The 15895-nt window shown below is 48.7% G+C and overlaps 3 protein-coding genes across 4 annotated transcripts in view; all 3 read right to left on the bottom strand.

Moving 5' to 3' along the window:
• LOC117640987 overlaps positions 1 to 2988 on the bottom strand; it is a 36128-nt gene extending 33140 nt beyond the window's left edge. The window contains exon 1 of the mRNA XM_034378065.1: positions 2540 to 2988. The gene's annotated coding sequence lies outside the window, so the exon portion shown is untranslated. The remainder of the gene's footprint in view (positions 1 to 2539) is intronic.
• Positions 2989 to 4797: 1809 nt separating this feature from the next.
• Positions 4798 to 11926, bottom strand: LOC117641384 (transcription initiation factor TFIID subunit 1-like). Its single transcript, XM_034378652.1, has 24 exons — positions 11705 to 11926; positions 11024 to 11284; positions 10703 to 10933; positions 10434 to 10622; positions 10238 to 10351; positions 9983 to 10131; positions 9747 to 9870; positions 9375 to 9643; positions 9046 to 9283; positions 8811 to 8945; positions 8385 to 8729; positions 8155 to 8299; positions 7936 to 8066; positions 7614 to 7850; positions 7410 to 7508; positions 7086 to 7213; positions 6821 to 6989; positions 6608 to 6746; positions 6285 to 6524; positions 5962 to 6152; positions 5718 to 5885; positions 5397 to 5636; positions 5176 to 5320; positions 4798 to 5090 (listed from the first exon to the last, which is right to left on the bottom strand). The coding sequence occupies exons 2-24, from the start codon at positions 11276 to 11278 to the stop codon at positions 4798 to 4800; spliced, it is 4374 nt and encodes a 1457-aa protein (XP_034234543.1). The 5' UTR covers positions 11279 to 11284; positions 11705 to 11926.
• A 475-nt stretch (positions 11927 to 12401) lies between these two features.
• LOC117640822 (NADH-cytochrome b5 reductase 2-like) lies at positions 12402 to 15710 on the bottom strand. 2 transcript variants are annotated; one of them, XM_034377742.1, is made up of 7 exons: positions 15376 to 15710; positions 14353 to 14396; positions 13954 to 14218; positions 13734 to 13858; positions 13244 to 13448; positions 12780 to 12974; positions 12402 to 12692 (listed from the first exon to the last, which is right to left on the bottom strand). In XM_034377742.1, the coding sequence occupies exons 2-7, from the start codon at positions 14362 to 14364 to the stop codon at positions 12520 to 12522; spliced, it is 975 nt and encodes a 324-aa protein (XP_034233633.1). In that variant the 5' UTR covers positions 14365 to 14396; positions 15376 to 15710; the 3' UTR covers positions 12402 to 12519. The 2 variants fall into 2 exon arrangements, with proteins under 2 accessions (XP_034233633.1, XP_034233634.1); XM_034377743.1 differs by having other exon boundaries at positions 15461 to 15710.
• Between the last annotated feature and the right edge of the window lie 185 nt (positions 15711 to 15895).

Raw genomic sequence — 15895 nt, 5'->3', positions numbered from 1 at the left:
CCTGATTCAGCCTCTAATGAATGGACACTTTGTAGGACGTCGTGACCAATCTTTGCGGTCCGGCGGCCCGGCCGAGGGCCCGGCCAGGCCGCGCTGCACTGCAAAGCTGAAAGCTGACCGCTGAAAGCTCGGTGCGCGGTGCAGCCTAACAGCCGACCCGGTTCAATGTGCTTATTCGGCTCGCCTCGCGACGCACGCCGCGCCGCCGCGGCCGGGCAGAATTGAAAACGCGCCGAGGCCTAGACCCAGACCCGCCCCGCCCCGGCCGAGCCCCGCGGCCAACCTGCAACCTAATTTGCCGGCGAGATCGTGACCCGCGAGCAGCGGTATTCTGCCAGCACCTGGCAGTGCCTCAAGGAGTACCTCAAGGTGCCTGCCAGTGCGGGCACGGCGCGAGTCCATGCACCGCGGCACCGCGGCGTGGCGAATCGCGGAGGAGAACGCACAGCGCAGCGCGCAGCGCCGAGAGGCCAGCCGGTGGCGTGCCACGGCGTGCCACACTGTTCCCACGGCCAGAACAAACCCTTCCTCCAGTGACACCCACCCTCTTTTCCGAACCCGCACGGCGCCGTGTCCCCTCCGCGTCGTCCACAGGACCGCTCCGTCCGATGTCAGCCCTGCGGCGAGGTCGGGCAGCCCTAGCCCCAGGGCGGGGCGTCGCGAGTGCCGCTCGCTGTCGCTGGGATTCTGACTCTGGCACTGTTGTGGTTGGGTTCGGCCGTTTGCCTTTTCGTCCAGGACGCCTCCTTTGCCGCGCGCCGCGCGCGCCTCGCCTCGCGGACGCCGTACGGCACACCGCGCGGCACACCGTGCGGCACACCGTGGGATGGAAACTTGATTGGTGATTCCTGTTCCGCTGCGCGGCGTATGGCCTCACGGCCCTCCTGGCCCTCCTGGCATAACGGAACCGGCAGTAGACCTCGCGAGTCTAGAGTCTAGGGGAGTCTAGAGTCCGACCCAGACGCAACCTGTGCGAGTGTGCGCGGTGCGCGGTGCGCGGCCGCGGCGGCCACGGCGATGGGAAGCACGAGCACCACTCCATGCCATGCAGTCCGGACTCGGGGACTGCCCTGCCGGCCCCAATGGCCGGCCCCCTCGACGCGCCGCGTTCGCCGCGGTACTCCATGGGAGCGCGGTGCGCGATGGGCACGGAGAGGCACAAGGGAGGCACGGAGTGGCCACGGTCCCCGCTGCTGGAATGTGTGATTGCAGATTGCACGGTGTGGCCGTGCCGCCGTGCCGCCGTGCTGCCGTGCTGGGGTGCCCGGCGGGCCTAGGCCGTGGCCGCGTGGTCGGCGCGCTGTGGTTGCCGCGGCTGCGCTACGCCACGCGATGCTACGCTAAGCTACGTGACGACGGATCCTTCTTTCACCCACACATGTGTTCCCGGTTCCCAGTTCCCGGTTCGGGCTAGGCTGCGATCAGCTGACTGGGTGGCTGCCGTGGCTGGCCGTGCGAGGGCTGGACTGCACGCGTGGCTGGCCCGCAGCCCGCGGGCTGATTCCGACTCCGAGCACCGCTCTCATGGTGCGAGAGCGAGACAGCGACCAAAGCAGGGCTCGCAGGCTGAGGCTGCTCTAGGCCTGCTCTAGGCCTGCTCTAGGCCGGAGGGACTCACGGGACTTTGAACCTGCACGCCCCCTGTCGTAGATCAGGCACAGATCCCGGGAGAGAGGGGTGGCGGCGATTTCCGAGGCCGCTTGAAAACGCCTGAAAGGTATTCAACTTAGTGCCTTAATGCGTAAGTAAAGGTATCATCTGCTAAAAAGTCGCACTCTGCCAGTCCTGGCTGCCATGCCCGCTCCACCTTTATGCCGCCCCTTTGCCACTGCCGTGCCGTGTCGACGCTTCGACGCTGATGTAGAGGAGCGTGCCGGTCGCCAGTGCCTTGGCAGTGCCGCGGGGACCGCGGGGAGGAGTCGAGTCGCTTCAAAATTTGAAGGCGATGCGCCGCGGGCCGCGCCACTAGTTTTTGTTTCGTTTTTCGCTCGCGCCGAACTAAACGGGTACTGGGCGAGTGCGTGTTTGTGGCGGTGGCGTTCTCCGGCTGGCAAAAGAAGGGCGCGTTGGATTCAAAAGAGTGCGGCGCACATGCTTCGCGCTTCAAGTTGCCGTTGTCTTCTTTTTTCGGAGTATTCTTTCCGTCACACTCACTAAGCAGCGAAGCAGCGCACCATCGCAGCGGTGGTGCGAGCACCTGTCGTGCAATGGCCGCTAGCTAGCCCTGCCCGCCCAGCCAGCGCACTGAGCAGGTTGCCCTGGTTACCGAACCCGCCCCTCACGAGCCTCACAAACGCCTCACAAACCGTAATCGACAATAATGTCGTTTGGCTTTAACAGCCCTAATTTTCTTTCACCGGGGCATTGTGTGCACAGTGGCTTCTTTTTTTTTGTCAGTGGCTTCCCACGAATGCATACGGGCGTCATGAGGATTGCACGACTGATTGTCCAGGCACTAAACCGCACGACCGGGCGCACGGCCGTGCCTGCAGTCACCAAAGGGACCTCGTGACACCGTCACACGTGACACGTCACATACCTTGCCATTGATGCGATGTCACGGCGTGTCACGCCTCGTCACGCCGCGCCACGCGCCGCCAGAGTGTATCGGTGGATGCAGAGGCACAGGTCCACAATCCACTGCTGCACTACACTGTCACGCCGATGTTGCACTTAATAATGGCCACACGCGCTATTGTTTCGAATCCAGTCTAATTCCGGTGTTGTTATTTCTGTTTCTTTTTCAGGCTGCACTGCGCCTGCTTCGTCTGCAGATCCGTTCTGACGGCGACCGGACCGGACCGGACCGTTGCGGCGCGCCGGACGCGCCAGACGCTGGATGTGTCAGTGTGACAGGGAAGACCACACAGGAGCCCCCCCGAGGAGGACCGTGGGCCGCGGGGCCGGGCCTAGCCGTGCCGTGGGGGCCGTAGGCCGGGACTTAATCGAGCCCCACCAGACCGGAGGCTGGGTCAGCGAACGACATCTGCCGGCAGTCTGCGAGCAACTGAACCCCCGACCATGCCGCGCCGCACCGCGCGAGCCGCGAGGTGGTACCCCACCCCCTCCCTCCCCCCCCCCTTCCTCGCGGTGCCGCGCCGCTCACCTGACCTCCCTCCTCTGCTCCTCTATCCGGCAGTGGCTTTCCCCTTCCCTTCCCACCTTGCCCGACTCCGAGTTCCTTTTTTATTTATTTGCGATCTCTCTCTCTCTCTCCATCCTGCAGGCGACCAAGAAGACCAACCAAGACACCCTGGCGCTGGACGACACCGGGATGACCGACCGAATGGCAACTGGGTGGGTAAAGATTGAACCACACTCTCAGTACCTACTGGGCTTCCAAAACGAGTTTCGGAATTTTTCCCGCCGGGAGCCTGGAAGCGGGCAACCCACCGCACACGGCTCTGAGCATTGTTTTGGGCGATGGGCTGCCTGCTTCCAGGCGTCCGAAGTCCACATTTCCGTGGTGTGCCCTCATAAAGGCCGCCTTCAGTTCGAAAATGAAGGTTCAGCTCAAAAGGTGTCGACCTCAATTAAGTTAGGACAAGTGCATGCAATAAATGTAATAAGATAAAAAAATATTAGAGTCAGAAAGTGATGTTTTTATTATTATCTGTATTGAATTGTAGGAATAACTAGGCTCACAAGTATGAAAAATAAATTATCCGCCAGAATAATGACTGCAATGAAACAAGACAGACACTGGTGCAAATCGATGCAATTCTTCTTAAAAAATATTTTTGTTCGGATGAAATGACAACAAGTGTGTATTCAAATAAAACTATCTACTGATAATATTTGCTTGGGCACCAGGTCTACAAAACCAAGTAGTAATAAAAATACTATAAATGGTAATTATTAATAATGAGGCTCAACTCAGAATACTAAGTTTAACAAACATTTTGAGAAAATAATATGAACAATTTAATTTATCCCATCTGCACCACCTTTGTAATGTTTAACAAGAAAGATTGGAAAGGGTAATGGCTTGATTGGAACTTGAATTGAGGCTGGCATAATATCATACTGCACTAACTACTCTCCCAATGGTAGTCAAAGTTGTGCATGGTACAAACAAAATGCACTAATCCACCACATCACATACACACACAAGGATCTAACAACATAAAAAATATGCTTAGTCAGATTTTTAAATCACTTAAAAGGGATATCACAAAAGCCAGAATGCTGCTTGCTAAGAAATCTAAATTCTTACATGAAGCATCCAAACCATCGCCAATTTAAAAAAAAATAGTAACATACAAAAATAAAAAGGCCTCATAAGACTACAGAGGAAAGAGAATCAAGAAAAAAGGATTTTGACGAAATATTAGAAATTATTCGAAAGTGTAGAAATAATAACCACAAGGCAGGAACAGACCTATTCTGTCTGATTTACAGACATATACGGTCCAAATTTCTCATAAAAGATACCAGTATTGCTGATATACCATAAGGGACTTTTCCATGAATTTAATAAGTAATAATAAAAACAAACCCATCGAGGTACTATGAAGGAGATATTTGAAAATGTGAAATTCAAACAGAAAAAATACACATTATTTTTACAAGGTTTCTATGCACATAGTGATAACTACCCTCCAAAAATCCTTATTTAAATCCTAACTTTGATAGAATTGGATCAATACTTTGAGATAAAGAGTTGGCTCCACTTTTGGAGGGTCGTACTATGGTTTGAACAAAGTATTCAAAGTAGTACAAGATTCAACACAAAACAACAGTCAAGATCATCACAGATATTTTCAGTACATGGGGGGGAAAAAAGCATCACAGCAGCTATGGCACTACAGGACATGCCCTACCATCTAAATAGCTGGCCTCAGGTTCGCCTTCATCTTCAGTATCACTGATAGTAAGATCCAGAATAGATTTTGGTATTGTTTCAGAGTCCATAGTGTCTCTTGCAGGAGTCATTGGAGTTCTTTGAGGTGTACTCCTGTGATAATTTTCATCATCCAATGGATTGATAGTCTCTTCAAGGCGAATTAACTCTTCCTCCTGCTCACCCATCCTCTTCACACATAAGTCCAGCATTTTAGTTGCATTGATCGTAAATGGGCTCTCTGCACCTGCCATTTCAATGAATAGAAATTAATTACTTTAAATAACTTATATAGGAGAGACAAAGTACATGAAATTTCATCAAGGGCTTACCATTAAACACGGATGAATTGTGAACTATCTGGTGTACATCTTCTAAAAAGTCTTTCCTACTCTGATATTTTCTTTTACGAAGATTTCCTCTAATAGTTTGCAAATCCATTGGTCTGGACACAAACGTTGTATAGTGAGGATAGGTCTGCAATAAAACAAAGTACAAACATGAAAAGGCTTAAAAGAAACTTTACCAACACAAATGGATTCAACAATCTCACCTTAGTGTTCACAGGGAAATGGAAAGGATCACTGTCTGGCAAGTCCCTTATCTCATTTAGGATAAGTTCAAAAGCGTTTGATAAGACGACCAATGGATCAACTCTTCGCCGGTTTGTTGTCCTCTGAAATTTATTTTCTAGATAGTCACAGTGCGTGTCAGCCACAGGTCGCTTGCGCTTGCGCACAATGTCTTTTGGTACTCGCAACACAAGAGTCTTTTTCTTCATTTCTTCAGCTCTCTAAAAAACGAAATTGGGACTTTAGAAAGAAGCCTAGGAAGAAAATTACTTTATAAAATACATCTTAAGTTGTGTGGGTACCTTGATTAGTTTCACACTAAGCTTTAGTTTGGTGCCATCCACATTCACAAGATTCTGATCATCAACATTCATCTGCCTTTGGTACTCCTCCTCCTCTTCTTCAGTCATGGCCACATTCACTGGTCCACAATATTGAGGGCAAACTTTGTTGCCTCGTTTATGCCCAGGCTATGGGAGAAGAAAAATTTAAGGCTCAGTTCCGCAGCTCAAATAAAAAGCAACCATTCATAGCATGGATACTTACATTTCCACAAGCTCCACATCTTCGTTTGGCATCCAATTTAGAATTCAAAACTTTCCTACTTGGAGGACCCATGAGACCTTTAGAATGGCTCTGCAGTGAATTATTTCTATCACCAAGTGTGCCATATTCCTCTGTGAGCCTATTGTTAGAAATGGTCTCCGAGGAAGTAGAGGATGAATCTTGTTTAGAACCTAAGTGAGAAGAACAATAAAATAGAAACACTTAATATTTAAAATAATTCATGCTTAATTTAATTTAAATGTAATTCCAATTTATGCTTTAAAACTTTAAAAACACAACAGGAGGCAGCAGTAATTACGTACTCAGTTTACTTTCTTGCTGTTTCAGACGTAGTAGCTGTCTTTCAATTTCCCGTTTCTCTTTCAGTATCTTTTGCTTTTCAGCACTTTCAAGCGCAGCAAACTGACTGATAAAAGCCTCATCTTTGGTACCACGAATCTTCAGATAAATGTCAATCACTGAGCTTTTACGGACAAATTCAACCCTTGTGTATTCTTTGCCATTAGAATCACGGAATGTCCTGTTAATTTTGAGGACTCGATCTGGAGGAAACAATTCAAAATTTGAAGTAATGACTGTTGGAAGTTAAACAACACATGATGGTAATTTAAGATGTCACAATTACCAGGCCGAGGTCCATTGTGAATTTGCTTCTTATCTTGCTTTTTGTGTTTGTCTTTCAACTGGCTCTGCTTTTGAGCATTATCCTCCATCATCATTTTGACAAGCTCTTCTCTTTCTCTTTCTTCTCGTTCAGTACAAACCTGCAAGGAAAAAAGCAGTGATTAACAAACTACTTAAGTTTCACAAATATGAGCCAATTCAGTTGCTTTCTGACCTCGTTGTAACTTCTCCCATTTGATATGAGTTTTTCTACAATCTTTCCCATTTCTTCTACATCTTCTTCATCATCATCTGACAGTTCCTCTTCATCTGTAGACAATTCCTCAACAGACTGAAGAACCTGATTTTGAAGATCAAATAATCTTTGACACTCTTCTCTGTACCTGAAAGGATAAGAGATGGTGAGATAAAACATAATAAGATAGAGCAACAGGAACTCCCATATAAGGGGGTTTTATGTTAATAGTTTCTTTACTTACTTGGCAACATGCTGAACTGTTGTCATCGGTTTAGGTTTAGGGATCTTAAACTTGCCTCTGCCTTTCATTTTTTTCTTTGAAATTGTGCGTGCAATTTCAAGAAGTTCCCAAGTTGACAAACTTTTCACCTAACAAAGAAAACCATCAAGATTACAAACATAAGGTTAATTTTAATATCTAATGAATGCCATGATATGTATATTTAAAAAATTGGTTGAAAGTTTTGATGATGCACCATTAAACCAACAAAATTAAACTTCTAATGGTGAGTTTGGTAAATATTTTGGTGAGTAATGATAGTTGTAACACACACACACTACACACCTCTTTATCTGGAACACCCATTTTCTTCAGCAGAACCTTTGCACTTGCCACAGTTGGCTTCTCAATGTGATGATCAGTATCCTGAGTGACCATTTGCTTCTGCAATGCAAATCAAGAGTCAATTACCCAAATAAGTATACCACAATGGAGTTAAGCTTATCAAAAGCATGACAAATTTGATAAAGTAAAACATAAAATACTCACCTTAGGTCTATTGGGTCGAGTTAGGTAAGAGAAACCTTCACCACAACCTGTTGGGTCTGCAGGGCCAGTCAAATCCAACAAACATTTGCCATTCAAAGATTGAATAAAACCACGAGTTAAATTCCATGGAGCAGCCTTGACCTCATCATCTATTTTCAACTTAATTCCCTCTTCATCGTCGTCATCTTCATCTTCATCAGGAGGAACAAAAAGGAAATTTCCCCCATATCCAGCATCCTGAAATGAAATAACCAATGATTGGTGTTGTTAACCTGTGGTATGAAAGAACGAGTAAATTTTTGGTTCGGACAAGAGGTTTTACCTTGAGGCGTTGTTCAGCAGCCAGCATACTGAATTGAGCACAACACTGCTCTGGGGTCACCATACTTCTCATTTCTTCCTCAGAAGGAAGACGAAAGTCCGGTCTTAACACCCAGCAGCTTGAGTCCAAAGCTTCAAACAAATAACATGCCATGACAAACATTAATTTCAAAAATGACTTTTACCCTTTGAATAACATTTCAAAGCAAGATAAGCTCACCATCCACTCTCTTGAAATCAGAACAGAGTTTCAAGCATTTCCTTATATTCAAATCATTAATAAGGGGAAATGCTTTCTTAATTTCATCCATTCGTACCCATGGAGGTTGGTCTGGGCAGTTTAGAAACATTCTAAATATAGTAACCTGCAAGTATAGGCATATGAAAATTAAATTTTTCTGAAGGCAATAAACAATAAGCCATAAGCAGGGGAGACAAAGGGAAAAATACCTGGAGAAAGTCCCTTGAAAAGTTAGTGGCACATCTGGAATGAGGTGCAGGGACTTCATACAAAGGACATTGCTGGCCGGCAGCAAATAAAGCATCAATTTCACGGATTGACAAGCTGTGCCTATTTCTTATGACTAGGAAATCGGTATCTTTAATTTTATGTTCAAAAATTGGACACCGGTACAAATTATTCTCAACAGCCTGAATACATTGTCCTTGTGAAAGAGTGCCCAAAAAGGGAGAGGTATGCGGGTAGACGACTTCCCCATATTTGAGTTCAGGGGGTCCATGATCTTTGCTGGCCTTACGTTTGTAGTAGTTGATAATTTTGGAGCACATGCCAACCTGAGAGAAAAATTTAACACAGCTGTAGAAAGAAACTGACAGGAACAAACGCATTCAGAATAATCAAGACCATGTGCTTACTTCGTTCATGAGCAGTGGGTTCTCTTCACTAAATTCTACAAGAACAATCTCGCCATCTCTGCCTGACAGGTCTTCTGGTTCTCGCATAAAATAAAAGTCTCCGCCACCTGAAGCCTGGCGTTCTTCTTCTCTTTGCTAAAGTCCCAACCAAATTTTTAAAATTAAAACCACATAAGAAACAAAAGAAAATCTAAAATTAAAGGCAAGTATGGTACTTAAAAAGTTAAAACCTTACCTTGGCTTTCAAACAGATTTCCCTAGTTAATGAGTACACAGGATGATAGACATACTGAGCAAGAAGACCATGAGAATACTTTTTTAAAGCAGGCCGATGGAAATTTTGAAGTCGCAGAGTACCTAAATTGGTAGGTATAAAAGGAGTCCGCAAGTCCAAAACAGGTATTGAATGCTGGATAACCTTTCCAACTGGTTTAAGCCTCATTGACGTTTCAGATGACTTCAAGGCATAATAGCTGCTCCAAACAAAAAATATAAAAATTTTATCGTTGACAAAGTAGCATCAACATATGAAAATGTTTTCCATGAAATCTTATTCAATGTTACCTGTCATTTGATACATTGAATGGATCTTCAAATGAAAAGTGCTCTAGTGGTCCCTCATCTGTTATATTACTAATGCCAGTTTTCCCTACTACAATTTTGGTACATTTGTCATAGGGATGTGAAAGCTTAACACAATCTGGAGTAGACCATTCAGAGTCAAGGTGACCAACATCCTCCGGAATTCCTAGAATGAAATTCTCATCACTAGGGTCTATTGTAGTTATTTTATGTTTAGGAATTTCTGGCATATTTTCAGCATCCCAAATAATCTGAAAAAATGAAAAAGGATTTGGGTTTTAACTACAGGTATCAGTTAACTGAAAACTGTACGAAGCTATTTCTGTAACTGTTTGAAGTTTTAATTATTTTTACCTCTTTTTCCCACAAACCACCAACTAAATCTTCATTTTCATATGGAAGGATTGGCTTGCATGAGTCCTCTTCACTTCTTGGCTTAAATGAATGGACTGGCAGACTATAAGGAGTTTTGAAAATACTGTAACAAAAATTCAAAAACTTAATTTTTTAACCAACAAGTTTTCTTGTTTAAGAATCGCTATTCAAGTCGAACAATAATTATCATTAAGTAAAAAGTGAAGCTGACTCACACTGGATGAGTGTAAAAACTTCGGCCCCGTGCTTGCAAATACTGAGGTAATCTGGGATGTAAGCCAAAACTTCTCTCTGCCAGATAACAATTACCCACCGATTCTTTTCCTCCAACAGAAAACCACTTAGATTTGATCGATTTTGCAACCTGCATGGAAAGAATTATTATTAATACATTTGTTGATCATATTAGGAATGATAATTTTTTAAAGAGTGGAACTGTTGTGGTTCCTTAAGCTGAGGGTAATTACTACCTCTGGTTTAACATCAGCCCCATTCCAAATTACATCATCCTCCCAATGGATTTGAGACACCATAAGGTACGCATCATCTGCAAATACATTTTCTTTTTTTCCACAATCAGCCACCTGATAGTCAAGACAAATTTGAGATTAACAATAACACACAAAAATTAGCATCTCATTTAGGGTAACATAACAAATTCATTACCTCTTCCTGCAACTTGAATCCACACATAAAGTTTTTACAACCTTCTGGAAAAGTATCATACCAGAATTTAGCTGCACCATAACGCCAATCAACAAAACGAACACCATCAACTTCCAAATCTTTTTCTCTGCTTTCACAATCATTCCTGCTTTCAGAAATTTGACTGTTCTCAGTAACAACAGCTACTTCCTAGAATATAAAAATAATACATTGAAAGAAGAGACATGAGACTGGGTCAACCAGAAAACTACACCGTTCTAAGAATGTACCTTTTGTTTACAGGTTTCTGAAGAGATTACATTAATCGTTGGGTGCAGCCAAGGCATTTCACATTCAGCACCAAAGTCACACATCCCAGAGGAGATGAAACGGTTATAAGACCTCTTCTTGATAGCTTCAGCGTCTTCCTCATCTCTTTCGGCCACTTCCTTATCCTCCTCCTCCTCCTCCTCTAACCACCTTTGGTAACTACTGTGCCACACTTCTTGAAGACATTTTGGCTGAAAGAAATAACCAAACATGTGAAAGAGCTTGGGTTTTACTCCAAGACGAAGAAAAATGATGACGACCATATAGCAATCATAACAAACCTGTTCTTTTTCAAAGGCTTTTGCTAACTCGGTGAGACCAGCGTATTTTGAGGGCAATTTGATATTATTGATATTTTTATTACTCTTCACTTTGCTTCTCTTGTGCTTTTTAACCTTTGGAACAGAAGTTGGTTTTGAAGGAGTTTCAGCATCTGGTCGTTTCCTCTTGATGATAAGTTTGAGTGGTACATAGTCCGGAGGCCTTTTCAGATGTTTTGTGACATCTGCCTCCTTGTCATCGTCACCCTCTGCCATTTTAACCTGCACAGAGACCAAAAGCCATTAATAAACACTTAAATACTCACAAGGAATGAAAAGGGGTAGTTGGAAAAAAGAATGAGTGAGTTGCAAAACTTGTTTTACTAGAGCAGCACATTGAAAGTTAAAATACTTCTGAACATGAAAACTTATGTTAAGTGTCGGCGTTAAAAATATACAAATAAAATCAACGAGAACAAAGCCATTTCTAACCCAGACGGTCGAGGACAACAAAGAAACCCGAGAGGCAATATAGGCCCTACAGTGCAGAGGGCTACGAATGACGCAATGCAAATCCCTTTCGTATCATCACAAACTTGGAATGTTTCTACACACTACATTCAATACAACACGATTCGAACGACAACAATAGCCTCTTCATGACTTTTTAACCTGCTTCTAAATTGATAAAGTCATCCTAACCTATACTGGGAGCGTGGTACTTGCGAAAATCCGTTTCTGCGATTCCGACAACGAGGTGCTCGGACTGAACTACCATTAGACGCGCAAAAGTTAAGTCACGCGACTCCGTTTCGAATGATTTTGGGACCAGCGGAGCGGCCCTGGCTGCGAAACCACGACCGGTGTGAGTAGCGAACAACGCGTACCTAACGACGCCCGACCCGACTCAACTGAGGCTGAGCAACATTACTGTTTTTGTTTACAATGGCGCATCGTCTGCTACTCACTGCCTCTATTGCACCATATCGCGCTAAAAACGCCTTGACTCGTCGGGGGTTGAATGCAAGGGGTTGCGCCCAGTCTTTCTTCTGGCCCCTGAATGGTTTCGAGAGTTCTTTACGGCAGCCAATTAAAAATTAAACCCTTGCACGCGGCCGTCAAAGCAGACGCGAACGCCTCCCAGCTAAGGCCAGGTTACACTATCTCAACGTGCTAGACAACTGAAGGTTCTGTGGAAACGGAAGTGAGAGTCTCTTAACTTACGCCTGATTTAGGCGGTAAAGTGAAAGCAACAGTCAATAGGTGCGTTCTGAATATCGGTAACCCTGCTATAATACCGTATGGGACGTTTCTGCTTCGTCCTGTTCTTCTGATGAGGATGGTCAGAAATAAGAAGACGAAGACAATTGAGGAATTATTATTTATTATTAAAACAATGTAAGAGGCCTGCCTCATAAAAAAAAGTATCACAGACGGGCGACGATGCATAAGTTAACAGTGACGAATGACGAGCACGAGGCGCACGAGGCGCACGAGGCATTGAATAAGAAATGTCTTCAGAAAACGTGGATGCGTTCCTTCGGGTAGCCCAGGTTGGCGAGGGAGGGCATGCACGCGTGCTTGATCATGGGCTTCGGACCGCAGATGAACACGAAGGTGTCCTCGGCTGGCGGTGACAGGTGGTCCTTGATCATGTCCGCGCTGATGAACCCTTCGCTGTACTTCCAGCCTGAAAATGAGAAAGGGCACGGACGGTAAGACAACACTTTTTGATCCACCCTTGCTGGTGCGTAGCGGAAGTCACCGATATGCTTACCGGCGGGTGCCTTGTCGACGGTGTACCAGATCTTGAGCTGCTTGGGGTGCTTGGCAGCGAGCTCTTCCAGCTGGTCCCGCAGCATGATGTCCTCCTCCGACTTGTTGGCGAACAGCAGCTCCAGCTGCGTGCCGTCCGCGGGGTCGGCCAGGACGTGCTTGATGAGCTGCAGCATCGGCGTCACGCCGGAGCCACCTGGAAAAGAAAAGGGTTCTTCCAGCAGGCGGTACCGAGAGGGTCGCCACCCACGTCACCACGTCGCGAGGGCGTGCAGCCACGCGCAGCCGCGCGCAGCGGGCCGTGGCGCCGTGGCAGTGGCGGGACTGGAGCCGGCGCCTTAGGAAAAAGCAAAGTACCATTTTTGGCAACTACTGGGACAAGTTGTGGCTCTTTGCCTACCTTTCAGGCGGCTGCTCAATTGTCCGGTTACCCCCCCCCCCCCTCCCTTCTCCCCGGGTCCGCACCTGCGATCATGACGATCTTCTTGACGTCGTGGAACTTGTCCGGCTCGGTCATCCACTTCTCCGTCTTGAAGCCGAGCCTGCCGTTGCCCTGGTAGAAAAAGCGGCCCGTCGGCCCGCGGACGTCCATGGTGTCGCCCGGCTTGAGGGCGTCCAGCACCTTGCTCATCTTGCCGCCGTCGGGGAAGGCCTCGTTCGGCCGGTACAGCTGGGAACAGCGGAGCAGAGGGGGTCAGAGGGTCACTTGAAGAGGGGCGTACTACAGGTAAGATCATATGGTCCACATGGCCTAGGGAGATGGGGAGGTTAAGGTCATATGCATCTTATGGCTTTCCATATGACCTTCGGGGAGGGAGGGGCAAAGTAGCACTTTTGGCCTATTTACAGGGGAAAAGTTGTGCAAACGGCAGGGGGTGGGGCCGTGGGGGTGGGGTTACCCCAAGTCCCCCTCATCCCGATCCGCTCTAGGGCACGCTCCCGGGGGAAGACTCACCTTGATCACGACGTCCATGATGCCTTTATCCGCGTCGGACGACACGGGCGTGTACACCCTCACCAGCTTCTTGCCGTTCTTGTCTGGAGAAGTCTGGAGGTGCACATGCTGGCCCGTCGGCAGTCCTGCCAAAATGACGGATATGAGACAGTGACGGATCGTTTGTTCGCTCTGTGAGGTGCGAAAGAGACAGGGCGTTGTCTTCGGTTGTCCTCCTCACCCACGATGTGGTCCGGCGAGGGCAGGGCGAAGCGGAATCGGTCCGTGTCGTGCGTCAGGGAGTGCCTCTCCACCAGCTGCAGCGGCACGGCCACCTTCCGGTCCACCAGCGTGATGGGGCCGGCGCCCGGCCGGACCGCGGCGAGCTGTCCAAGCTGGCCCTGCTGCTTCTGCATCTTGGGGCAATTCTTGGGGCCGCCGGACAGCCACATGGCCGCCCCCGCCGCCACGGCCGCCGCCCCCAGGCCCAGGAGCAACTTGTTGCGCTGTGGAAACGGTAGCACTCAGGTGAGTTGCACTGTATACAGTGTATACCCGAAGGCCAAAAGCCTCTAAGTGGAGCCGCGCGCGCGCGATGATAATCAGCACCGCGTGTGCTCGCTCTCACGTAGGTACGTACCTTGGTGCTCATGATGATAAGGGTCGTCGCCGGAATACTGGGTGCTGCAACATGAACGCAATCGGATGTAACTCTAGCGTGTTCCCTGGTCTGGTGGACGTTCGACACACCTCACGTCTACAAAACGCGCCCGATGGTGGGCAAACCCGCAACACGCGCCCCTGTATTAAAATGCACGGAATCTTCCCGTCCTGGACCTTTATTTGCTCGTTGCCTGAAGTCTGAAGTTTTCCATTTTCTGCGTAATACTGACATGACGGCGCGCACTTTGCGTTCGGTTCGAAGAGCGTGTAAATTGATAGAAGCACTACCACTGACGCTGACTGTACGTCCGACTGGCGCGGCCGGACCTACCGCACGCCGCTTGACTTTGACGCCGTACTCGCCAACCTCGGCCTCACGGCTGACGGCCACTCCAGAGCCCCCCCCCCCCCCCCTTTTCACTCCTCGCTCCCATTGAACGCGACGCCCCGCGTCACGCAAAGGCTTTGGCGCTCTGGCTTGCGGCGAGCCGCCAAGGAGATCGATTGAATCGTGTGATCCACTGTGAAGGCGTTCGGCAGTCGGGCACCTGCGGCACCTGCCCGACGACACGGCGGGGGCGGCCCGGACGCGGCTAGACGCGGCCACGCGGGGCCGAAACGGCTTGGAAATGATGTTCCCTGACGCGCGCAAGCTGCAGGTGCAAGAGGTGCGAGCGGAGGGGTGTCTCGGGGAATTGCCGAATTCTACCCGTGTGCCGTCGGCACAGGCAGGGCGTGGCCTTGGCGGCCGTCAACGTCAACACAAGCTAAGGACCCTGAGGACAGCACCGTCATTGTACCTATCGTCACATTCACGCGTCGTTGCGACATGCCACAGCTAACTTCAGCTACAGTTTGTTTACACATGTGACGTCACGTCGTGGCTCCACGCGATGAGGCGACGTTCGCCGCGTTCGCCTTGCAGTGGGCTAGCCTTCGAACGAGCTTTTGAAAGGGCCCAGGACGCACGGTCAAACCCTCAACAATAATCCTTCCGTACCCGAGCAAGATGACTTGCGGCTGGGTGTGGTGTAGATAGACAGGCTGCTCGGCTGGGGATCCGCCTATGACACTTTTGCACTCACGCCGGCGTGGTCGGTCTTTTCGGTATCTTGCTCGCACGGCGGCACGGCGTGTCTGGCGGCGGCTCGACAGATCGGAACGGACTGACGGCGTTGGCTGGTTTGGCTGGCGGCTGGCAGAGCGATGGCGGTGCGGCGTGAGGTTCAATCGTAGCGCAGCTCGCCGACGGACGGACGGACGCCGACGGATGGAATGGGCAGGCCGCGTCAGAAACGGCCGCGGGTTTTCCTCTTTATCTCGAGGCGCCAAGCTGCGCCCAGCCCAGCCAGTGCCGTGGCGGGCGCGGGGCGTGGGAGCGGTAAAAGGAGAGAGGGAGGGAGAGAGGGAGGGAGAGAGGGAGGGAGAGAGGGAGGGAGAGAGGGAGGGAGAGAGGGAGGGAGAGAGGGAGGGAGAGAGGGAGGGAGAGAGGGAGGGAGAGAGCGAGAGCAGCTCGCTGC

The sequence above is a fragment of the Thrips palmi genome, unplaced genomic scaffold, assembly GCF_012932325.1.
Source record: "Thrips palmi isolate BJ-2018 unplaced genomic scaffold, TpBJ-2018v1 HiC_scaffold_15, whole genome shotgun sequence".
Taxonomy (NCBI): Eukaryota; Metazoa; Arthropoda; class Insecta; order Thysanoptera; family Thripidae; genus Thrips; species Thrips palmi.
Note: the sequence above shows the minus strand (reverse complement) of the source record. Positions and strands in the feature narration are given on the sequence as shown.